Source organism: Lepidochelys kempii, chromosome 3, assembly GCF_965140265.1.
Source record: "Lepidochelys kempii isolate rLepKem1 chromosome 3, rLepKem1.hap2, whole genome shotgun sequence".
NCBI classification, from domain to species: Eukaryota; Metazoa; Chordata; order Testudines; family Cheloniidae; genus Lepidochelys; species Lepidochelys kempii.
Genome location: NC_133258.1, coordinates 5,563,271 through 5,588,446, shown reverse-complemented (window position 1 = coordinate 5,588,446; position 25,176 = coordinate 5,563,271). Strand labels below are relative to the sequence as shown.

General features: G+C 53.2%; 1 protein-coding gene across 10 annotated transcripts in view; it reads left to right on the top strand.

Moving 5' to 3' along the window:
- Positions 1–25,176, top strand: part of PTK2B (protein tyrosine kinase 2 beta) — a 112,626-nt gene that overhangs the window by 85,302 nt on the left and 2,148 nt on the right. For 8 of the 10 annotated variants that reach the window (XM_073335540.1, XM_073335542.1, XM_073335543.1 and 5 more), the window contains 22 exons: positions 196–270; positions 543–644; positions 2,807–2,924; positions 3,533–3,572; positions 3,894–3,940; positions 4,572–4,625; positions 5,460–5,557; positions 6,215–6,299; positions 6,668–6,768; positions 7,450–7,565; positions 9,652–9,752; positions 10,062–10,151; positions 11,016–11,220; positions 11,787–11,895; positions 13,540–13,605; positions 15,171–15,296; positions 16,473–16,619; positions 20,116–20,151; positions 22,913–22,940; positions 23,504–23,550; positions 24,036–24,179; positions 24,849–24,929. In XM_073335540.1, coding sequence (XP_073191641.1) covers positions 196–270; positions 543–644; positions 2,807–2,924; positions 3,533–3,572; positions 3,894–3,940; positions 4,572–4,625; positions 5,460–5,557; positions 6,215–6,299; positions 6,668–6,768; positions 7,450–7,565; positions 9,652–9,752; positions 10,062–10,151; positions 11,016–11,220; positions 11,787–11,895; positions 13,540–13,605; positions 15,171–15,296; positions 16,473–16,619; positions 20,116–20,151; positions 22,913–22,940; positions 23,504–23,550; positions 24,036–24,179; positions 24,849–24,929 — 2,016 coding nt within the window. The remainder of the gene's footprint in view (positions 1–195; positions 271–542; positions 645–2,806; positions 2,925–3,532; positions 3,573–3,893; positions 3,941–4,571; positions 4,626–5,459; positions 5,558–6,214; positions 6,300–6,667; positions 6,769–7,449; positions 7,566–9,651; positions 9,753–10,061; positions 10,152–11,015; positions 11,221–11,786; positions 11,896–13,539; positions 13,606–15,170; positions 15,297–16,472; positions 16,620–20,115; positions 20,152–22,912; positions 22,941–23,503; positions 23,551–24,035; positions 24,180–24,848; positions 24,930–25,176) is intronic. The other 2 variants (XM_073335549.1, XM_073335548.1) reach the window with 2 other exon arrangements.

The window sequence follows — 25,176 nt, the reverse complement described above, 5'->3', positions numbered from 1 at the left end:
TTGCTGGGCAGGACTGTGTGGGGACGCTCATCATGCTGCTGCTCAGGCCCCCCTTTTGGGGTCCGTTCTCCAGCCCCCTTGACCAGTGCTGGGTGCTTCAGCAAACCCCTGGCCGAGAAGCTCTTGAGAAGGGGGACGGGGCTGTTTCGGAGGCAGAGCAGAGACCGCACCCGTGTCCTTGTCTTTCCCTTCCAGCAAGGGTGGAACATCACGGTGGATCTGGTGATCGGGCCCAAGGGCATCCGGCAGATGACAAGCAAGGAAGCAAAGGTATGGGGAGGGGGGCAGGGCTAAATCCCCAAAAGATGAGAGGGCTTAGTCCCCCCTCACCCCCGCACCTGCCGGGGCTGGGACCCAGAGCACGTTCCTCTTCTGGCAATTAAAGGAGGTGGAGCTGCTTATGGAATGAGGGAGCTGCAACGGGCATCCCAAAATAGAGCGTGTGTAATGTGTGTGTGTGTGTGTGTGTGTGACATCCTTGCTTAGCTGTCTCCCAGCCCCCACAGGCGTTGTGATCACGCTGAGGTTTTGGTGCATTGCAGCCCACCTGCCTGGCGGAGTTCAAGCAGATCAAATCCATCAGGTGTTGCAGCGTGGAGGAGGGCAGAGCCGTGCTGCAGCTCACACTCACCGGGACCCCCCAGGTAAAGGGGGGGGAGATGGGCAGCGCTTCGATGTCTCTTACCGTCCTAGAGCCACGTAGAGTCCAAGGCCAGAAGGGACCACTCTGATCATCTGCTCTGCCATAGCACACCGGCCACAGAACTCCTCTGAGCTAATGCAGATCTCTTAGAAAAAAACATCCAGGCTGGATTTAAAAATGCCCAGTGCTGGAGAATCCACCACGACTGTTGGTAAAATGTTCCAGGGGTTAATTACCCTCACCGTTCAAAAATGACCCCTTGTTTCCAGGCTGAATTCGTCTAGCTTCAACTCCCAGCCATTGAATGTTGTCTGCTAGACTGAAGAGCCCATGACTATCAAATAGTTGTTCCCCCAGTGCCAAGGTTGGAAAAGAGAAATGAGGGGAGAAAAAGGGGAGACAGAGAACTATTTTTTGGGAGACGACTGTTCTAAAAACAGCTGCAAAAACTAAAAGCGCGTCACATGGTTTTAGTAGTAACATAAAAAAGGTCACAGCGTCACACTGATCAAATGACACAAAGCTGGTGGGGGGCGGGGTTGTCAACACTTGGGAGGATGGAACTAAAAATCAGAGGGTTCTTGATAAATTGGAGAACTGGGCCGTGAACAACAACGTGAAATTCAGCAAAGACAAATGGCTGGTGCTACACGTTGGGAAGAAAAACCAACTGCACAAATACAGGATGGGAGTTAACTGGCTCGTCAGCAGCACTGCTGAGAAGGAGCTGGGAGTTGTGGTGGGTCACAGCCTCAGTACGGGTCAGCAATGCGATGCTGTTGCAAAAAAAACAAAAGCAATTTTAGCAATGAACAGAGGCACCGCAGGCAAGTCACGGGCGGTGCAAGTACCACTCTGCTCGGCGCTGGGCAGGCCTCAGCTGGAGGACTGCATCCAGTTTGGGTCACCACTGTGTAGAAAGGGTGTAGAGACACTGGAAAGGATCGAGAGACGAGCGACAAAGATGATCAGAGGGATGGAATGAAAGCCATGCGAGCAAAGACTGAAGGATCTGGGCATGTTTAGTTTGGAAAAGAAGAGATGAAGGGGAGACAAGAGAGTGGTCTTCAAATCCTTGAAAGGCTGCCCTAAAAAAGATGGAGAAAAGCTGTTCTCTCTTGCCACAGAGGCCAGGGCGAGAGGCAGGGGGTCAAACTCCAGCAGAGCAGATTTAGATTAAATCTCAGGAAAAACTTCCTCATTTGTAAGAACAGCAGGACAATGGAGCAGACGCCTGGGGAGGTCGTGGAAGCTCCTTCACGGGAGGTTTTCAGAAGGAGGCTGGAGCCATCTGCCTTGGATGGTTTCGACCCAACAAATCCTGCATCTTGGCAGAGGGTTACACTGGATGGCCCTGTGGTCCCTTCTAGCCCTATGGTTCGATGATTCTATAACAGTCACATGTTGCTACCAGAAAGACAAGGGCGGGGTGGGGTGAGGTGGGGTGGCAGTATCTTTATTTCACCAACTTCTGTTTGTTTAATATCCTGGGTCGGATAGGGCTACCAGGACACTGCACCAGCTGTTCTTAGCGCAGGGTATGAGTGCAGGCCAATAGCTGTAGATGGCACCAGACCAATACGTTAGGGGCCCAATTTGTCCCCATTGGAATCAATGGGCTTGCCCGGGTGTACTTTAAAGATGTTAATGCATCAGGCCAGATACAGAGGTGCATCTCGGAGGGCGTAACAGGGTGTAATCTTGCACCTCCTGCTGCTCCTTCAGTGGGAACATGACCCCAGCTCCAGCCTGTAATGGGGACGGTTAGACGCACCCCCTGGCACCGGTGTGTCACGTACACCCCCTTACCCGTCGCTTGTGACCTTGGCCTTCTGGCGCGAATGGAGCCTGAGTGGGTGTAACTCACACGCCGGGGGGCTCAGTGGAAGCTCGGCTCATGGGTGCGGTTTCACTTGTGCAAATCTCCTGCCCGTGGCTGGGGACCCAGGTTCATCTCTGAGTCTGGCCCCGAGTGGTTTGGGTTTGCTGGACCCCAGTGTCCCAGAAGGGAGAGGGATGGGCTCAGTATGGCAGCGCATCTCAACACTAGCCCCTGCGGCCTCCAGGTGTCCAGCCGTTGTCCGTCCAGCTGGGAGCGTGGAAATCTGGATGCAAATGTTCACCTGGGTTTCTCCCCTCCACCCCACCTTTCATGCTTCACAGTCCCTGGCTATTAAAACCTCCTCCCTGGCCGAGGCGGAGAACATGGCTGATCTGATAGACGGTTACTGCCGGCTGCAGGGGGGCCTGGAAATCTCCCTCATCGTCCGTCCCAAGAAAGGTGAGCGACTCTCTCCAAGCACAGGCGCTTGGGAGACCAGAGGGGGAGCAGATGCAACGGGATTGCGATGCCCATGAACGTCAAGGGGTGATGTCCCAAACTGGAGCCAGGCTTAGTGCAGGGAGTTTTCTTAACCCCCTGTTCCCAGCACCCCCATCAACCCTGATTTACAATCCCCCGACTATTCCAGTTCGGCGTCCCTGCATAGAGCCCCTTCTTTTCCTGTCCTGGACCATCGCCACGATCCTGCTAAATTACAGGAGAGGGGCAAGTGTCCCTTCAGTCTCAGCTGAGAGCCACCAAACTCGCTGCGCTTGTGATCCACGCTGGCGTTGAACCCCAGATGGCGTCCCGAGGTGAAAGGCGGTGGCAGTGTGGGGCTGTCTCGGCTTGATGTTCGTATGCAGGTTGCTGAGCAGCTGGGTGTGTGAGGAAGGGCCCCCCGACTGCACTCTGCCTTCCATCCCATATCTTCCTCGGAGGCTCAGCAGAATGGCCGGGGAAGGGAGAGCGGAGGCTAAGATGTCCCCAGAGTCTGGCAGCCAAACGGGGGGTGGGTGGGCGACAGGAGATGCAAAGTCAAGACCCTTTTCCCCCTTTCCCCACAGAGAATGAGAAGCGGGTGAGCCTGCCACAGATCCCCGCACAGTAAGTAGAACATAAGCTCTCGAGGGACCTGTATTGGCACTGGGCAGAGGGGCCACAAAGGCGGGATGTCCAGGTTGGAAGGAAGGGCCATAAAACTAAAGCCCTGACCATGTGTGGCCCTCAGAGATCGCACGAACGCCTGGCTTCAGAGCGGGGCTTAGATACCCTGGTGATAGGCACCTTGGAAATACTGGAGCTGGGTGGATGGATGGAAGAATGAGGAGATGGATGGACAGACGGATGGATGGATGCATGAATGGATAGGACATCTGGTGTCTGAGCTTGTCTCTTGCTCGTTTTCACCCATGCTTTCACCTGTAGGGACATAGACGAGAGAAGACCCATGTTAACTGAGAGCATCAGTGTGGGTGAGTTTCATTCACCCCTCTTGCCATCCGGCCACGGCTGGGAACTGGAGAGTAAGCGAGCCGGTGCCACTGGCAGAAGGAGAAAACAGAGGGATGGGAGTGTTTGGGGAAGGGGAGAGAGAATCTCAGCTCCCTTGTATTAGAGACGGGCCCGAGGCAAAGCTCCAGATCCAGCCTCCCTCTATCTCCTGCCCCTGACCGGGGGACCCTCGCTTTTTTTTCCTCTCTGTCCCATGGCCACAGAGTCGGGTGGAACCAACCCGTTAGTGCGGCCCCAGTGTGGGTCCTTCCTGCCTCTTTAGACCCTCCTTGGCAGCAGCTGGTGCTGGCCCCTGTCTGGCAGGACGCTGCCCTAGATGGACTCCTGAGCTGGCTCACCGTGGCGGTTCCCATGGCCAGCGGCTTCTGTGGGCACGGGGGGACTGGACAGCCTGTGCTTATCCGTGGGGTTGGTGCGGATGGGCTGTCCAGGCGGAGGCCCCGGACTTGCCACGGTGTCACAGGATAAGGGGCAGCTCGTAGGGGTCTCAGACCGGCTGGCTTATTAAAAGAAACACCCCAGGCCGGGCCCTGCAGAGGTGGCCCCTTCTTAGTGCTGCAGCTCATTTTACTGCTGAATTTCTTGCCCTAGATTCGGATATTTATGCTGAAATCCCCGATGAGGCCTCGAGACCCAAGTCTGGAGGTACGTGCCCTGCCTGGCCCCTCCAGCTTTGCTTGGTTAGTGGCGCTTCTCCTTGAAGACATGAGAACCCACATGCTGGAGGAAGGGACGCCAGCTACAGGGGAAAGGGACTGGCTGGTCGGCGCCTCTTTGCTGGCTCCCAAAAGACGGTGGAGACGTGATGGGAGGAGCTGAGCTGCGAGGGGAGGAGCTTGGGGTCAATCAGCCCCTCCCACTAGGTGCTCCTTAAGGGCATGGTCTGAAGGATGTGATTTTTCCATATTAGAGAGAGGGGGGCTCCATCCATCGCTGGTGTAAATCCGCATAGCTCCATTAGAGGAGAAGAAGCGGCACTGATTCGCACCGGCACTGGATGTGGCCTATTATCCGTAACCTCCGGCTCTGGCTTCCCCCGACTGATCGTGGGTGGAAAGGTTCATGCGTTCGTCCTCCCCGTGGTTAGCCTCCCCCCGCCTCGTGATTTGTAAACTCGGCCCCTCAGATACTGTCGTCATCCTGCGCTGAACAGGCACCGTGGGGGGATAATTCATTAGCCCTGGAGACTCTGCTTTGCCTGCAGGAGATGAGGGAGGGCTCTGTCTATACCGAGGACAGTCCCTGTCCTCTGGGAGCCCCCGAGGCCGGGAACGGGGGTGCGGCTGGCCATAGGATCAGTCACGCTCCGTGGACTCTGGATTTGCACACCTGACAGAGCGGCTGGCTTTTCAGGGGCTGCACCGAATGTACCAGCCCCGTGGAGCCATCGCCCGCTGGGGGGATCTCCAAGCAGGGACTCCCAGGGATGAGCTGGCGGCACCAGCGAACCCTGTCCCTCCGGTTTCTCTGTCCCTCCAGCCCAGCAGTATGGGGTCTCCCGAGAGGATGTGACTCTGGGCAGGATCCTGGGGGAAGGTTTCTTCGGGGAGGTATACGAGGGCATTTACACCAACCAGGTGAGTTCGCTTTCTCTTTGCTGCCGCCGACTCGCAGCCACTGATCCTCCCCATGGGGCTGGCAGGGGTGGGCGCAAGAGGGCAGATGCCAGCCCCGCCACAGACGAGGCTGTGGCAAAGTGCCCGTCCCACAGCACCCCCTTGTTGCCGTGCGGGCACACTCCTGTGATAGGCCTGGCCCCTCTGATATCCAGCCCTTTCTGAGGCTAGGTCTTTTCAGTCTATTACCCCCTCAGTCCAGTGATATTCCACCCACCAGTCATCAGCCACTGGGCAGCTGGGATCACTGGCTCGTGTCCTCTTCACCCAGCCCTCTTGTCCCCTCTCAGCTTTTGTCTTCTCTTCTGGGCCCATGGGCCCCCAGGGCCTGATTCCCCTTAATCCTGGCCCTTTCCCGTCAGGGCTGGCTGCACAGGGACGTGGATTTCCCCTGAAACCCGGCTTCCCTTTCATCCTGGCTCTTCTCAGCCCAGGGCCTGTCCCATACCCCCTTTGGAGGCACTTCCTACCTGCGCTTTCCTCCCGACAAACCCCCTCAGCTGCTTCTCAGGCCCCAGTGGTTAGCCCCAGGCTGCGCTAATTCCCCCACCCCCTGGACATTGCCCCGTGATCAAGGCCTTGGGTGAAAGCCCCTCTTCTGCCTTCTTCTCCTTCCAGAAGGGGGTGCGGATCAACGTGGCCGTGAAGACCTGCAAGAAGGACTGCACCCCCGAGAACAAGGAGAAGTTCATGAGCGAAGCCGGTACGTAGCTCCCGGCTGCCCGTGGCCATGGCGACAGCCTGCCCCCTCCACCTCGGGGGCGCCTCTGGCCGTATCCTGTATTGCTCTGTGGGGATCCACTGGGCTGGCAGGCCCATGGGGTGTTGGGGCAACAGGGGGCTGGAGATAGCTCAGGAGATAGCCGCCCGCTGACGACAGGGGTCTGTCTGTGTTACACATGGGTCTCCTAAGACGGTCATGAACCTGCCACCGCTACCAGGGCAGCTGCTGCTTTCGCTCCGGTGGGGGATGCTCACGTTCCCGTTGCTGCTGGTCCCCGGTTCAGCCCGCCCCCATCGACCATGCCGCCTCAGTGCCTGAGCCAACCCCGGTGTCTCTCTCGCTCGCAGTGCTGATGAAGAAGCTGGACCACCCCCACATCGTGAAGCTCATCGGCATCACAGATGAGGAGCCGACCTGGATCATCATGGAGCTGTACCCCTACGGGGAGGTGAGGGGGGAGAACAAACCCATGGGGGGCATTCGCTAGCTGGAGGGCCTGGGAGCGGGGGGATGGTCTTTACAGCAGGACTCCTTGCTCCTCATCGGGTAGCGAAGCCGTTGGAAACGTGCATCAGGCAACATTTCCTCAGCAGCAGTGATCTGTCGTTGGTGGGGAGAGGGTGGGCTAGGCGGGAGAGAAGCTTGCTTGACATGGAGCTCTTGCTGCTGTAAGGAATGCCCTCACCCACTGGCCCCTGCCAGAGGGAGTGTTGCCTAGTGGTTAGAGCAGGGGAGTGGATTCCAGGGAACCTGGGTTCCACCCTCAGTGCTGCCAATGACCTTGGGGGCAAGTCACGTCACCATTCCGTGCCTCGGTTTCCCCACCCGTAAAATAGAAATAATGATTCCTGCCTGCTCCGGAGTGGGTGGGCCTTACAATTATGGCCCCACGAGTCTCAAGAGATTTGGATGGCGCTGAAAGGCATTGGGACTCCTGGGCGCCCATCCCAATAGACCCCCACACTGCTCCAGCGTCCCTGATATCTGCCCGTCGTGGCCGCCTTTGACTCCCATCTCTTTCCTCGCGTGGCTGTTCCTCCCCCACACCCGGGTTCCTTTGGCTTGCACTGCCTGGGTCCCCCCAACTGCTGGGTTTGCCCCTAACCGCAGCTCTCTTGCCCCCGTGCAGCTGGGCCACTACCTCGAGCAGAACAAGAACTCCCTCAGGGTGCCCACCCTCATCCTGTACGCGCTGCAGATCGGCAAAGCCCTGGCGTACCTGGAGGCCATCAGCTGCGTGCACAGGTAAAGCTGGGGAAGGGCGCTCCAAGGGCGTTGCCAAGGCCGCGGGCATTAGCCGGCACATTGGCAGAGAGCTGCCGAACTGCTGACACATGCAAGCGCTGGAGCCAGGCACAACTTTTCGTCCGAAATTTTGGGGGGTGTGTGTGAAAAGTGCAGCTTCGTGTCGACCAAAGCGTGTTGCGAATTGGCCCTGTAGCTGACGAATCGTTTCAGTCTTGGGGGGGGGAAATGGCCCTCCCCCCCACACACAAACACACACACTGGATTTTGGCACCGGAAGCAACTTCTCGTTTTATTTTTAAAAAAGTTATAAAAACTAGAAAACGAAAACTGCATTTTTTTTTCCCATTTGGTTCAGCAGCCAGACTAAAGAACCAGTGATTCACTCAGCTCTACGCACGGTTAGCGCGTGGGAGTGACTGCAGCGACGATGGCAAATTACAGGGCATTGGCTTGTTCTTGGGGTGCCCAGGAGCGAGTCACCTGCTACCCCCTGCCTCGAGTAAGAGGGTGTCTTTCGTATGGTAGCTGGGTGTCTGATCCCTGCCACCACCAGCCGTTCAGCCAAACGCCACCCCTGTTGCAGGTTAACGAGATGCCTTTGAATCATACCGCTGCGATACCCAGCCCCTCACACTGGCTCCGCACAGAAATTCCAATTCCTCTGCACCCAAAGGTGCGGTGCACCCCAGTTTCCCTTTAAACCACCCCGCCTGTAAACCACACCGCACTTTGAACGACACAAAAGTAGGTTTGTGTGAGTGAGAACAAAGATTTAACAGGAAGCGAGAGACAGAGATGGACACAGCCGGTTACAACATGAAATAAAATCGAAAACGGTGGAACAATAGCTACCTGTCCTGGGTAATAAATTTGGCTCCCCCCGCAAAGTGCGGTGTGTGGTGGAGCTGGCTGGCTTCACCGAAACCAGGATCCAAATATCCACGCAAGTTCCCCGCTCCCAAAGGGGATTCCTCTGTGAATGCAGGCAGAGCGCCTTGCCGTACTCTCTGTTCTACTGAAAACGGCCCTTTGTTTCTGTTCACAGGCAGGGTGACCCCCGGCCTTGTGGTACTTTCCTTCCCGCCTGTAAGCGGTCTCGATTGTTTGTCCTGGTCTATGATGGTTTTCCATTGGCCATGGCAAGAGTAGACAATTGAACCTTGCGTGACCTCACTGGCCGACTGGGGAGATGGCAACTTCCTCTTGCTTGAATGGGGGGGTCATGGGGACACATTATGCCCTGGGCAATAATTTCTACTCCAAATCAGACTTTCAGTATAAATACATTGCTCCTTAAATATTACCCGTCCATTTGCGCTGTAATGGTTATGAGTCTTGATAGGTTCCAAGCTTTCTGTATATATCCTACATGATAAATATCCTGTAAGACATGTGCTGGGTGCAGTGAGTCAGTCAGGTCTTAGAAAAGAGCTGAACAGGGGCCGCTTTGCTGCGGGGTCTCTGTGTCACACGGCTAATCTGTTTTAGATGGCTGGGGCCCTGCTTGACGAAGCAAGGGGAGCAGGCTCCCCCGTCCCATACCGGAGCACCACTACGGAGGGGTTGAGAACGCACTGTTCCTAGCTTGCTCACAGTTGGATGGTGGGATTGGGATGAGAGATGTAAAATTACATTTAGGGTGTACCTATGTTACAGAAGCCATGCTGGCTTAGGCCCCTAGTGTAGACGCAGCGTACACAGAGAGAAGGGGTTTTTCTGCCCCTGTAGGAACACTGCCTCCCTGAATGATGTCAGCTACGTAGCTGCGTCTACACTAGGGGTGTTGCCAGAGTAGCAATGTCTCATGGGGTGTGGTGGGATGTAGCCCGATGCAGCGACACGTAGACCTGGAGAGTCAAAGCTTTTAAGCCCCACTCCTGAGGATAAGAGCTATGCTCATCCAATCAGGGATCCACACGAATTCTTCGTTTGTTCCGCCCATTCTGCACAACTAGGTCCGAGGCAATGGAGAAGTGGGTCCCCAGAGCTCACCCATTGCCTGGTCACCCCATGCGGGGCTCTCTCCAAAGCCGACGTCCAACACGCTCCCGCGGGACTGACTTGCTCTCCCTGGTCTCCGCAGGGACATTGCTGTGAGGAACATCCTGGTGGCTTCTTCCGAGTGTGTGAAGCTGGGGGATTTCGGTCTCTCCCGGTACATAGAAGACGACGAGTATTACAAAGGTAAGGGGCAACTCGCGTCTGCAGTGGCCTGGCCCAAAGCTGGGGGACGATTCTCCCTATCAGAAAGCTACTAGGCACTATTACGCAGGGTCGGGTGAAGAAGCTGGAGTAGCAGCGAGGGGCTGCAGGTCAGGACTGAGGAACATTGATAGAGCTGTGTGCGTGTGTGGGGAGCCCAGGACTGGGAGGGAGAGCAGGGGGGCTCTGGACAGGGATTGCGGGACATGGGCAGAGCTGTGGGGTGGGAAGCCCAAAGCTGGAAGAGCAGGGGGGGCTGCAGGTCTGTGACCATTTTCTCTGCTCCCCAAGCTTCCGTGACTCGTCTCCCCATCAAGTGGATGTCGCCAGAGTCTATCAACTTCCGTCGCTTCACGTCCGCCAGTGACGTGTGGATGTTTGGTGAGCGGGACTGTGGATTACGAGAAGGGTGCGGCGTGGTCCGGGGCAGTATATCGATCTCAGGCCGGTATCTTTCCCAATACCCAGGGCCAAATCCTGCTCTCAGTTCCCCTGGGGTAAACCCAGAGCCAGTTCAGTGCCATTGTCCTAGAGTTACCCAGCAGAGTGTGTAGCGGGAGCTGGGCAGGGCCCAGGCAGAAAGCAGAGATGTCTTTGGGGGGGGGGGGGTGTATATTGGAGATCTGCGCAGATTCGGCACAAGAGAAGAGATCCTGTCTCGAGCATGGGGAGACAGCAGGGAAGTAGATGGAATGAAGAGAGCGAATAGCACCCCGGCTCCCCCAGCAAACCCCTCTCCTACTGGCAACGCAACATGCAGCGCGGCTGATAGGAGTTTTGGGGGGCTCAGGACAGTTCTGAGTGGCCAGGAATCCCCATGACAAAGACTCATTGGGCTTCAGAGGCTAAACAGGACTCTCACCCCTCGGGAGGTGTGGTCTGTCTAAGGTACTCGTCTGGCCCCATTTCTATAGTATCTCTGCATCTCCCATTCTTTAATGTGTTTTTCCTCCCACCCCCCTGCAAGGCAGGGCAGGGCTACTACCCCATGGTTCAGATAGCAAACTGAAGCACAGCGAGGCTAAGTGACTTGCCCAGGGTCACACATGGCATCTGTGGCAGAGCAGGGATTTGACCTCAGCTCCCCCAGATGGGGGTCTAATCACTGGTCCGTCAGTGCAGCGTGGTGGGAGCCTGCGGCCCTGGTGCCCGTGCCTTGCCCACCCTGCCTGGTGAGTGCTTCCCATCTCCTTGCCATGCCTGCCACCCCTGAGATGTGGTGCTTTGTGTCCCCTGCCCGCCCAGCCGTGTGCATGTGGGAGATCCTGAGCTACGGCAAACAGCCCTTCTTCTGGCTGGAGAACAAAGACGTGATTGCGGTGCTGGAGAAGGGAGATCGCCTCCCCAAGCCTGACCTCTGCCCTCCCATCCTCTACACCCTCATGACGCGCTGCTGGGACTACGACCCCAACGACAGGCCCAAGTTCAAGGAGCTGGTCTGCAGCTTGAGGTAGGCGGCCGGGGGGGATCACGCGGTGCTAATGACCTGGGGCAGCCAGATGGATCAGTCAGGAGGCTCTAGCGATGCTGGTAACTCTGGGAGCTGTGGAGGTTCGTTGCCAGCGGCTGCAGTATCACTGTAGGGCTAGCCAGAGCCCTGCGGTGCCTGCTGCCTGCCACCCTGGGTGGGGGGAGTTCTCCAGGGATCTGGTTCTACCCGCGGAGTTCGGTCACCCTGAACCCACCATAGGTGCTGAACCCCGTGGGCCCCACCGATCAGCTCCTCCCCCTCCCTCCCTAACGCCTCCCGCCCGCTGCTGATCAGCTGTTCAGTGACAGGCAGGAGGCGCTGGGAGGGAGAGGGAGGAGCTGGGGCAGGAAGAGGCGAGTAAGGGTGGGGCGTGCTCACAACCATTTCCCCGTCTCTCCGCCATGGTCATTGGTTTCCGCGGAGGCTGTAGCTGGCAGGAACGTTGTTAGGGATGCTGGCATAAGCAAGTCCCGCCAGTGCTGACTGCCTGGCATTTCCCCGGTAGCGAAGAAAGCTGAACTGCTTCCCTTTGCTACTGCCTGTAGTGACATATATCTGATGGAGAAGGACATCGCCAGGGAGCAAGAGAGGAACAATCGCCACCGGCCTCCCAGAATCATGGAGCCAATGTCTTTACAGGAGCCCCCTCCAAAGGTAAGAAGGGAGCCGAGCAACGTGTCCATAACAAGCTGCTAGATCCCGCCAGGGCTGTGGAGGGCTGCCACCCCACCACAACCATCCCTATAGTGCACACATCACTCACAGGAGGAGAATGTGGTCTCCTGTAGTGGCTGGTCTGCGTAAGAGGATAACAGTCCACTACACCTGTTACTTAGTGGAATCTCTCCTTTAGCCCAAGAGGCAGAAGCTTATGCTGTTTAGACCTGAAGGGCATGGGTTCTGATCCCCCTAATGCACATACATGGGGATCTGGTTTTTCATAGATTCCAAGGCCAGAAGGGACCATTGGGATCATCTGTATGGGCTGTAGAATTTCCCCAAAATATTTCCTACAGCAGATCATTTAGAAAACCGTCTAATCTTGATTTAAAACTTGTCACCGATGGAGACTACCATGACCTTTGTGGTCCATCCCTGCCGTCCACCACGTTTTGAGTTTCCTGCCTTCCCTAGGCAGCAAGCTGTTTGGGGCAGAGCGTGTGTTTTCTTATCGGTGTGTGAAGTGACAAGTGCACTTGTGGTGTCAATACACCCTGTTTGCTCGGAGAGAATCCCAGCTGAGGTTAGTAACAGAGAGGAGAAATTCTTTTTTAAAATATATGCATGATTTTTAAGCTAACGCTGTCCCTTTAAATATGAAGTCTAGCATATTATGGGTAAGGCTGCAAGTCTGTCTTGGAGGTCACAGAAGTCACGTGACCTCCCTGACTCTGCAGCGGCTGGTGCGACTGACCCCAGGGCCACCCAAGCAACTCGGGTGGCCCCCGGGACAGCCCCACCGGCCGCTGCTGGGGCAGTCACCCCTCCCCACAGCACCAGCGGCAGTCCTGGGCTGCGTGTCGCCGACCCCCCTCCACTAGCAGCGATCCCCTGCTGCCCCCTGCCCCAGAGCACCAGCAGCGGTGTCCCCCCCTTCCCCCCACCCCTGAGTCCCCCTCTCCAGAGCACCCAAGATTTAGTCAGGGCTATATAGTAGAAGTCATGGACAGGTCACAGGCCATGAATTTTTGTTTACTGCCTGTAACCTGTCCTTGGCTTTTACGAAAAATACCCTTGACTAAATGTAGCCTTAATAATGGCATATAGAGACTCATAGACCCATGGGGTTAGAAGGGACTGCAAGGTCGTCTAGTCTAACCTCTGTCAAGGTGCTGGATTTGTTGTGTCTCGAATCTAGCAAGATGCATGGTTTTACCTGTCTTAGAGGCAACAGGAGAGGGAATCTAGATACCTGCATGATGCAGGGGGCAGTAACATGTGACAGACCTCAAGTGAAATCCCCTGGAGCATGCTACGTGTTACGCCAGATACACACGTCACCGGCCCAGGCAGATGCAAAGCGTTGCACTCGTGTACCGGGCACCCGTCCACCTCGTTGCGTTGTGAGACCCACGGACAAAGGGCTGGTATCGTCCTGGTTGGTTTTCCTGACCTGCCTCTTGCTACATTCGTAACGCTTGGCTGATGAGTCCCAGCCTGCGAGTTTGCAGCGGGTAACGCCCAGGGCTGTGGCCTGCATCGGCCAGTCCTTCTCCTCCTCTTGCTGCCAGGAGCCGAGCGCTGTTAACGTGGCGACCACTTCACCCTGTGCTTTTCCGTGTCCTTGTCGTCCCACAGCCCAGCAGGCCGAAATACAAGCCGTCTCCCCAGACCAACTTATTAGCGCCCAAGCTGCAGTTCCAGGTAAGGCCTCATGGCTGTTACTGACCAGCCCGAAAGCAGCAAGCTATTGGCTAGCAGAGAACTCCCAGTGCTTGATGGGATGAGACCATTGCATTTCGGTCAGGGGTATAGCTGAAGAGCTACTGTGTGTCGCTTACTCTGAGCCAACTCCTTAGAGCTGCAGAGCGCCCGCGGCTCCCCCCGACGTCAGAGCAGGTGCCCGGCGCCTCTTGGGGTTTGGCCCTGTACGGTTCCGAGGGGCCAAGCAGCTCTAACGGGGTGTCTGTTTGTGCCCTGAAACTTAAAGAGAGACTTTCGCCCTGGGGAATGGCATTGACATCGATTGGCTCCCAGCACACACCGATTTTTACATGGGAGGTAGGAGAGAAAAACGGTTTCCAACCTTCTTCCTCCTCTGCTGCTCGCTGAAGGTGTTCGGGTCTTGGAATTCTGCTCTCCTTCAGCGTTGTGTGGGCCCGCTGAACCGGGAGCCGAAGTTGGCTCTCCGCGCCTTGGTCCACCTGCCTGCAATCCTCTCCCAGCAGTGAAGTACAGCGTGTGACATCTTCGCACAAACCGTGCGCCGTATGGGCCTGATTCTGATCCCACACTGGGTTTACGCCAGCAGAGCTCTGCTGATTTCCATGCCATTTCCTCTGACTTACACCAGTGTAACTGAGATCAGAACAGAACCAGGTGTAGGGCACTTTATGGGAATTAGGGAAGTGGGGTGTAGTGGTTCCAGTGCAGCATCTGGGGGTGGGGGCTCAACATTCCCTTCCTGGCTCTGCCACAGACATGCTGTGTGACCTTGGTGAAGTCATTTTACCTCCCCATGCCTCAGTTTCCCCATCTGTGAAATGATGATCCTGACCTACCTTGCAGAGGGTAGGATTGGGAGAATTAATTGGCTAATCTCTGTAAAGCCCTCGGAGATCCTAAGAAAGAAGGGTCAGGAGAAGGACAAAGCTTTATTATCCTGGGAGAGAGGGAATATTATTCCCATTTTACAGATGGGGAAACTGAGGCAGGAAGCGTTTTCACCCACATTTTCAAATTTTGATGGCCTATTTTTCTGGGGCGCAATTCTATGCCTCAGAGGCCCTGATTGTCAGAGGGTGCTGAGCACCCACAGTCAGTGGGAGCCTGTGGATGTTCAGGACCCTGGAAAGTTAGGCCAGAATATTCAGGCCTGGTCACTCCTGTTGGGAACCTCAATGATTTGGATGCCCGGGGCCTAGCTGACTTGCCCACAGTCTTGGCAGACAGGAGAGTAAAGGCCTGGCGTTCCTGGCTCCCAGATCTGTGCTCAGACCATTAGGCCTGACCTCCCCTGGTCACTTCACTGCGGGATGAGGCCGGGGAGATACCAAGCTGGCAGGAGGAGAAGGGAATCTCCTATTGAAGGGAAGGGGATCTCCTATTGCACCAGCAGCCACCTTCCCCACACGCCTGCCCCAGTGCGAAGGTCCCTCTCTAAAGCGCTCCCTGCTCTGTTCACTTGCTCTCTCCGCCCCTCTCTGTCTGTTGCTGCTAATTGTCCGTGTCTGGCTCTGGGCCCGGTGCCTCTTGCTCCCCTCAAACAGGTGCCCGAGGGTCTGTGCGCCAGCTCGCCTACGCTCACTAGCCCCATAGAGTGCCAGTCGCCCGCCAGCTCCCTGCACACCCCGCCCCTCAACCGGCACAGCGTCTTCAAGCGCCACAGCATGAGGGTAAGATGGGCCGGCTTGCTTGCCCCCTGGCTTGATCCGAAGGGGGCGTGAAGCGGAGCACTTCGGGGTGAGGTGCAGTGTAAGCCAGCAGGGGGCGCTCTTCCCTCAATCAGTGCTGACCCCCATGCCCCAGCGGGGCACCAGGGGGCCACTGTGTTGCCGGCAGCCGGGTGGGGGGGGCTCACTAGGGGGCGCTGTCTCGTGTGACTTTGTTCTTCGCTGTGCTGCAAGGTCTGCTGCTTATACACAAACAATTCCGGGCCCGTCTATGGAGCTGATCCCAAAAGACACTGACCCCTTTAGGGCCCAGGTGTGTCGCCGTGCGCTGGACCCAGGCAAGCCTGCTGGACGGCACTGGGCAGCACCGTCTCAGTGGCCTGGCGGGCCACCCACGGGGGAAGCGTTAGCTGCAGCGACACTGGCCCCAGGCACATGGGCAGCAGCAGCCGGGGACTTGGGACTGAACTGCTGATGAGCTCGGAAAAGCGCGGTGGCTAGATGTTCCTTAGGCCCTGGTAGCCCTTCTCCGATAGGCTGCCAATGGTTTCAATAAAGGGACTTTCCACAAATGAGCCAAGATGGGCAGGGATGCAACCCTCTGCTCTGGGGGTCCCTAAACCTCTGACTGCCGGAAGCTGGGACTGGAGGACAGGGAATAAATCACTCGATGACTGCCCTGTTCTGTTCATTCCCTCTGGGGCACCTGGCACCAGGCGCTGGCAGAGGACAGGATGCTGGGCTAGATGGACCTTTGGTCTGATCCAGTCTGGCCGGTCTTCTGTTATGTTCTTATGTTAGGGACTGTGTCTTGCCCCGCGTGTGTCTGCACAGAACCTAGCACTGATTGGTGCCTTTGTGAGCTACCAAAATACAAATAAATACAATAACCTAGAGTACAGAGCCCAGCTCTCTCGCTGAGTAACCCTACCATAACAAACCAGCATGGGCATCCCTGCAATCAGTAACCAGTGTCTATGCATACAATGAAGGAAAATATATTGAAAGAAATAAACACGGTCTTGGTTTCAAGCTTCCAATGGGATGTCAATATGGGCAGAGGGTGGCCCATTGCCTTGGGTTCAGGGCTGAGTTCTCCAGCGGTGCCTGGCTCGTGCGGGAGGTGGGCAGTCCCTAAGCCGTGATTGCCGCAGTCACAGTCCACCCTCTGTCTCAAAGGAGGAGGACTTCCTCAGGCCCACTAGCAGGGAGGAAGCACAGAAGCTGTGGGAGATGGAGTGGGCCAAGGTGCGGCAAACACTCGACAAGCAGCATAAGCAGATGGTGGAGGATTATCAGTGGCTGAAGCAAGAAGAGAAATCCCTGGTGAGTGGGCCCAGCGGGTTCAGCCGGAGAGCTGGCCAGACATTTTGCGGTGGAACGTTTGTCCATCGGAAAATACCAATTCTTCATAAGCAAAACGTTGCCCAGGAATGTGTCCAGTTTGAGGAAATTTTGTTCTGAACTGACTTTTCCTTTCAGGGTTTAAAATTGTATTTTAATATAATATAAAAGATTTTAAAAAGTCAAAAACCAAACAAAACTTTTGGATCGACCCCAAACAGTTTTTTTTTTTTCTTCCTAATTTAATCCCAAGGGAAATTTTTCTGTTTTTTTGTTTTTGTTCTGTATCGGAACAGAAATGTTTTAGAAATCATGGAATTTCCAGCAACATAGAAAATACGGGTCCAGCCCAGCGTTGGTCACTATTAGACCAGCGTATTGCTCTGCTAGGATGCTCCAGTTGTCAGGGCTCTGGGCTGGGACTCTGGAGACCTAGGCACAGCTCCGGCTTTGCAACATACTTCCTTTGGCAATTCACTTAGCTCCTCTGTACGGTGCCTCAGTTTCCCATATGTAGAATGAAGATAGTAGCACTGCACTATCTCCTGGGGTGCTGTGAGGACAAATACATTAAAGACTGTGAAATATTCTGATACACAAGTCTTGGGAGACAGGCCAGTCCTTGCCTACAGACAGCCCCGCAACCTGAAGCAAATACTCACCAACAACCACATACCACACAACAGAACCACTAACCCAGGAACTTATCCTTGCAACAAAGCCCGTTGCCAATTGTGCCCACATATCTATTCAGGGGACACCATCACAGGGCCTAATAACATCAGCCACACTATCAGAGGCTCGTTCACCTGCACATCCACCAATGTGATCTATGCCATCATGTGCCAGCAATGCCCCTCTGCCATGTACATTGGTCAAACTGGACAGTCTCTACGTAAAAGAATAAATGGACACAAATCAGATGTCAAGAATTATAACATTCATAAACCAGTCGGAGAACACTTCAATCTCTCTGGTCACGCAATCACAGACATGAAGGTCGCTATCTTAAAACAAAAAAACTTCAAATCCAGACTCCAGCGAGAAACTGCTGAATTGGAATTCATTTGCAAATTGGATACTATTAATTTAGGCTTAAATAGAGACTGGGAGTGGCTAAGTCATTATGCAAGGTAGCCTGTTTCCTCTTGTTTTTTCCTACCCCCCCCCCCAGATGTTCTGGTTTAACTTGGATTTAAACCTGGAGAATGGTCAGTTTAGATGAGCTATTACCAGCAGGAGAGTGAGTTTGTGTGTGTATGGGGGTGGGGGGGATGTGAGAAAACCTTGATCTATGCAGGAAATAGCCCGACTTGATTATGTAAAGAGTTGTCACTTTGGATGGGCTAGCACCAGCAGGAGAGTGAATTTGTGTCGGGGGGGGGGGTGGAGGGTGAGAAAACCTGGATTTGTGCTGGAAATGGCCCACCTGTTGATCACTTTAGATAAGCTATTACCAGCAGGACAGTGGGGTGGGAGGAGGTATTGTTTCATGATTTCTGTGTGTATATAAAGTCTGCTGCAGTTTCCACGGTAAACATCTGATGAAGTGAGCTGTAGCTCACGAAAGCTCATGCTCAAATAAATTGGTTAGTCTCTAAGGTGCCACAAGTCCTCCTTTTCTTTTAGAGTAATGAGGGCCATAGAAGTACCTAAGATAGATTTATGGGGTTAAATACATTTTAAAAATACTAATGATCCAATATACTACACTTATAACGGAGCTAGTCTGGAGGTTGGGGCTGTTAGCAGAGAATACTGTACTGTGGTATCTATAGGTGGCTGACATTTTTCTCACACCCTTTTTTGTTTGTTTGTTTGTTTGTTTGGTCAAAAAACGGCCTTTTTTTCAAAACCCAAAACTTCTCACGAAAGGTTGTCAAAACTATGGACCAGGAGTGGCCAACCTCAGCCTGAGAAGGAGCCAGAATTTACCAGTATACATTCGAAAGAGCCACAGTAATACGTCAGCAGCCCCCCATCAGCTCCCCCATCCCGCTCCCAGCACCTCCCGCCCACCGGCAGCCCCGCTGATCAGCGCCTTCCCCTCCCTCCCCGCACCTCCTGATCAGCTGTTTTGTGGCGTGCAGGAGGCTCTGGCGGGAGGGAGAGGAGCGAGGGCACGGCAGGCTCAGGGGAGGGGGCAGGAAGGGGTGGAGTGGGGGCAGGGCATGTGGCAGACCGAGGGGTTGAGCCTTGAGCACCCCCCGGCCCATTGGAAAGTTGGCACCTGTCGCTCCAGCCCCGGAGTCGGTGCCTGGACAAGGAGCCGCATGTTAACGTCTGAAGAGCCGCATGGGGCTCCGGGGCCACAGGTTGACCACCCCTGCTATGGACATTTTCTGTTCTTTACTAAATTTTCCACGCCGTACTTTTTAATCAAAATTTGTACCAAAATTGTTATAGAAATTTTCTGTGTGTGGAAACCCCAGTTTTTGGTAAGAAAACCTGGTTCTGGGACATGAAAAAGGTCTGTAATGGTTTCGATACGAATCTTGGTTAAAAATATTGTGGAAAATTTCATGGAAAAGTTTTTGAACCCTGGAGTTTGGAAACAACTGTGAATTTTGAAAATTCTTGGAATAGTGTTTTAATCAGCTGTAGTCGTATATTTTTAAAGTAGATACAATGATTGCATTGGCTAATGTGTAGCAATCGAAGTGTGTGAACATGAAAGATCCCACGGTAAAAACAGGATTAGCTTTGGTTTCCTCCGCTGTGAAACTGGCTGAGTAACACGCTCTGCGATGGAGAATTCGGTATCATCACTAAATGGCTAATGTGTGGTGCTGACCAGGAAGTGGTTTTCCTGTCCTGGGAATATGTTCGAGATTTTGAAACTGTTTCTTCTCCTGAACTGGGACGAAAACCTGAAAGCTCAAAATTGCTCATAAACCAAAAATCCGGAAAAAAAGAACAGTTTGGGTCAATCAAAATGATGCATTTCAATTTCAACCATTTTTAATTAAAAACCTTTTTTACTATAAATTAACTTAAATTTCGAAGCAAAAAGTCATTTTGAACCAAACATGGAACGTTGTGGTTTGAAAATGTTGAAATGGGACATTTTGTCAATTTTGAAACTCTTTTTCTGAACAATTTTTTGAAAAAGGAAATTTGTCACGGCCAGCTCTTTTCTGCTAAAAATTTTGTTTTAGAGGAATCAAAAAATTGCTTAGTCAAAAAATTCCCGACCTGCTCTACTAATATGTTTGTCTGCCCTCTGCTGGGCAGCACTGGAACTGCTCAACTGTGTGTCATATGCCCTATACTGGTAATGGCTAAAGGAGAGTCTCTCTTAGCTCAGGGGCCTGGGAAGATCTTAGTTTGTCCATGAAGTAGATGTGCAGCAAAATGAAAACAGCTCTCAAGTTCCTCGGGGACCACGTGTCTGTGACAGTCCAATAGCTATAACGTATAAAGATAATTGTTTCACTGGTTCTGTGCTATTCATATTTCTTGTTCTTCTCCATTACAGGACCCTATGGTCTATATGAACAACAATTCTCCTCCAGTGAGTAACACAAAGCTAATTCTGATAGGAGCCAAACTGTCTTCCAGTTGTTACTAGGGCTGTCAATTAATCGCAGTTAACTCACACGATTAACTCAAAAAATTAATCATGATTAATCGCAGGTTTAATCGCACTGTTAAACAATAGAATACCAATTGAACATTATTAACTATTTTTGGATGTTTTTCTACATTTTCAAATATATTGATTTAAATTGCAACACAGAATACAAAGCGCACAGGGTTCACTTTATATTATTATTTTTATTACAAATATTTGCACTGTAAAAATGATAAACAAAAGAAATAATGTTTTTCCATTCACCTCATACAAGTACTGTAGTGCAATCTCTTTATCCTGAAAGTCCAACTTACAAATGTCAATTTTTTTTGTTACATAACTGCTCTCAAAAACAAAGCAATGTAAAACTTTAGTGCCTACAGGTCCACTCAGTCCTACTTCTTCTTCAGCCAATCTAAGCTCAGACAAACAAGTTTGGTTACATTGGTGGGAGATACTGCTGACTGCTTCTTGTTTACAATGTCACCTGAAAGTGAGAACAGACATTCACATGGCACTTTTGTAGCCGGCACTGCAAGATATTTACGTGCCAGATATGCTAAACATTCACATGCTTCTTCATGCTTCAGCCACCATTCCAGAGGACATTTTCCATGCTGATGAGGCTCATTTAAAAAAAAATGTGTTAATTAATTTTGACTGAACTCCTTGGGGGAGAATTGTACGTCTCCTGCTCTGTTTTACCCGCATTCTGCCATATATTTCATATTATAGCAGTCTCGGATGATGACCCAGCATGTTGTTCGTTTTAAGAACACTTTCACTGCAAATTTGACAAAACGCAGAGAAGATACCAATGTGAGATTTCTAAAGATAGCAACAGTCCTCGACCCAAGGTTTAAGAATCTGAAGTGCCTTCCAAAATCTGAGAGGGATGCGGTGTGGACCATGCTTTCAGAAGTCTTAAAATAGCAACATTCTGATGCGGAAACTACAGACCCCGAACCATCAAAAAAGAAAATCCACCTTCTGCTGGTGGCATCTGACACAGATGATGAAAATGAACATGTGTCGGTCCGCTCTGCTTTGGATTGTTATCAAGCAGAACCCATCATCAGCATGGATGCATGTCCTCTGGAATGGTGGTTGAAGATGAAGGAACATATGAATCTTTACCTCATCTGGCACATAAATATCTTGCGAGGCCAGCTACAACAGTGCCATGCAAACTCCAGTTCTCAATTTCAGGTGACATTGTAAACAAGAAGCGGGGAGCATTATCTCCTGCAAATGTAAACAAACTTGTTTTTCTTAGCGATTGGCTGAAGAAGAAGAAGGACTGAGTGGACTTGTAGGCACTAAAGTTTTACATTGCTTTGTTTTATTGTTTTATTTTTGAATGCAGTTATTTTTTGTACATAAGTCTACATTTCTAAGTTCAATTTTCATGAAAAAGAGATTGCATTACAGTACTTGTATGAAGTGAATTGAAAAGACAGCACAAATATTTGTAACCAAAAATAAATATAAAGTCAGCACTGTACACTTTTTATTCTATGTTGTAACTGAAATCAATATATTTGAAAATGTAGAAAGCATCTAAAATATTTAAATAAATGGTATTCTATTATTGTTTAATAGTGTGATTAATCACAATTAATTTTTTTAATCGCTTGACAGCCCTAGTTATTCCATGTCTCACTGGGTTTTGAAATGCCTTTTTAATCCCTGTTTGGAACTAAGAACCTGGGATGAAAGGTGCTTTCAGAGACTCAGAAATGTGAGCGGGACTTGGCTGGCCCATGCGTTGGACTAGAGGGGACATCTCTCTGTTCCAGTGGTTAGGGCACTAGCCTATGACCTGGTAGGTCTTCATTCATTTCCCTGCTCCGCCACAGACTTCCTGTGTGACCTTTGGCAAGCCACTTAGCCTCCCAGGCCTCAGTTTCCCATCTGTACAATAGGGATAATTGTAGAATCATGGAAGCGTAGGACTGGAAGGGACCTCGAGCGGTCATCTAGTCCAGTCCCCTGCACTCATGGCAGGATTAAGTATTATCTAGACCATCCCTGACAGGAGGACAGGACAATAGTCCTTATCCCATCCCGAACCATGACTCCCCATCCTTGGTGTTTACATCCTTGCCATGCTCCTAGAGAGCCAGCCTCTCCCTCCGCCCCCCAGTCACGGCTCAGCCTAGCTAGACGTACCTCGCTCGGAGGCCTTTCCCTGGTAAGCAAGTTCCTCCAGCCCCTTGACCGTTACTGTTGATCTTCTCTGACTTGCTTCCCCAACTGAACAATGCAAATTACAGTAAAACCTCCACCAGCTGACCCTCCGTTCTCTGGGAGGCTGGACTTGCTCTTGGCACCCAGCCATGTGCGAACTGGTGCGGAAAAGTCCCTCCGTTCTACAGAGCCTGGAGGCTGGGTCTGAACCCAGCACCTCTGACCTCTGGGCGTGTTTGGGATCTGGACTCCGATCTTGCAAATGGCCCCTCTTCCTAACGATCCCAATGCCCCCTCAGACTTCGTTCAGAAGGGGGCGCTAGGTGCAACTTGTCCAGCTGGAGCCCATGTCTGCTTGGAACCTCGGGGATCTGAATGAGCCTGGGGCCCGCCTGATACTCCGACCATGGAGATTGCGTCTGGGCCTTGGAGGTGGCTCCAGCTCGCGCCCTCCCTCACTTCAGGTTTTCAGGACCTAGGTTGGTTGACGATGTTTCTCGTTTCTTTGCAGCTGCACTCGGAGAAGGAGACTGACTACAGTGAGTGCCCGTTCCAGACTGTCCCATCCTCCTCCCGCGTAGGGGTGGGGTTTCTGGCGGCAGCTGTTCTGGCTGCACATGCAGCTCTCATTCAGACACATTGTTTCATCCTTTTTTCGAGGCGGGGGGAGCTTTCTAAGTTGTTTGTCTATATAATATCCTGAGCCGGGGAGTTCCACTGGTTCACACACGGTGCCAAACCAGTGTTGGGGGTTGAACCTATTTAAAGGTCAAGACAACCGTGCCTATTAACCCAGACTGTGAGCTCTGTGCGGGTGGGGAGGATGTACCTGTCCAAGAGGCTAGGTACGTACTCGGGCGGCTAGCCCTTCCTGCTGCTCCCTTGCGGCTACACTCTGTTTTTAGCACATTAGGTCGATCAGAGCTCTCATGGGCATGTCTGCTTGAGCTGGAAGTTACACCGGGCAGCTCGAAGTGTAGACAGGCCCCATATGTGCCCGCAGGGCATGGCACAGTGAGGGCTGACTGGGGTCTCCGAGGGCGATGGCAATAGAAATAACAAAGGGAACAACAATTCTTCTTTTCTTTCACGCATGGTTCAGCCGAGTTTACAGGCCCACCCCAGAAGCCTCCAAGGCTGGGAGCTCAGGTATGTGGTGAAAACAAACCAGGCTGAGTTTCTCCCTCCTGGCCTGCATCTGTCCCTTCTCTTCCGCTTTGAAGCCAGCCCCAGCCCCCTACTTGGCCCTAGCTACTCAGGGCCCCCTGGAGGGAGGGAGGGATGGCTCGTGGTCACAGCACTCTGCCCATTGTCCCTTTAGTACGGACCTGAGCCTGGAGTCGGGTGCAGCAATTAGAGGTCTGATGCTACGCCCCCATGCCCTGCTTCGGCAATGGAAGCATTGACCCTCCGCCCAGCTGTCGGTGGGTCTGCACGCACCATGATGCTATCAGCTGCCTGGCCGATAGGCAGAGAGTCCACCCCGGGGCAGCTGAACCCACTCCCTGTGGGCGCAGAAGGGCCTGCGTCGTGCGCGGCTGCTGGCCTTTCTCCTCGGGGCTTCCTTCTGAAGCCTTTGGCGAGCCGGCCCTGCGGGCAAGCCAGTCATGTTTCCTCTCCTGGTTTCTTGGCAGTCGATCCAGCCGGCCCCCACTGCCAATCTGGACCGGGCGGACGACACGGTGTACAGTAATGTCATGGAGCTGGTGAAGGCAGTGCTGCAGCTCAAGAACGAGATCTGCCAGCTGCCCCCAGAGGGGTACATCATTGTGGTGAAGGTAAAGCACCCAGGGTGTGTGAGGGGCGAGGAGGTAGGCAACCAAGGCTGCCTCCTGGGAAGACTGGCAAGGACTAAGACACATCCTAGATTCACAGATCCTAAAGCCAGAAGGGACCATTGTGATCACCTCGTCTGACCTGCCGTCTAACACGGGACAGAGACCTGCCCCACAGCAACTCCCAGGGCAGAGCTTTTAAAAAAACAGTCCATCTTGATTTAAAAATCGTCAGTGACGGAGAATCCACCACGACCCTTGGGAAACTGCTCCAGTGGTTAATTACTCTCGTTAGTACAAATTGACACCTCGTTTCCAATCTGAATTTGTCTAGTTTCAACTTCCAGCCATTGGATCATGTTAGCCCTTTCTGTGCTCATGTCATATTTCCCAAGATGCACCTCTCCCCGGTGGTGGCCTTGAGCCAAGATCGGGGAACATTTTGCCAGGTTGCACCTCTCCCCGGTGCTGGTCTTGACCCAAGAGCAGGGAACATTTCCCAAGATGCATCTCTCCACAGTGGTGGTGTTGACCCGAGAGTGGGGAACATTTCCCAGAGTGCATCTCTCTGCAGCAGCCCTCCTGAGCCAAGACAGGCCCAGGTCATTACTAAGAATGAAGCCTTTTGCCGAAGCCAGAGACGCTTTTCACGCTGCCTTTCCCCCTTCACAGAACGTGGGCCTGTCCCTTCGGAAGCTGATCAGCAGCGTGGACGAGATCCTGCCAGCTCTGCCCATGGCATCGCGCACAGAGGTAAGGGCTCCTGTGCCCCCTACTGCCGGGGGAGAGCCGTCGGGTAGGACAGCCCCTGCCTTTGGGGTAATGGATGATCCCAGCACATGGTCTCTCCCCACCCCCAGCTCCCTGCCCGCACGTCCTGGGAGCAGATCCAAGTCTGCAGATGTTAGTGCTTTCAGGGCTCACACAGAACAAGGGACCTTCCCCACCTGCCCCCGTCCCAGAGGGTCCTTTGTTCTCACCGGAGTCAATCCCCTGCACG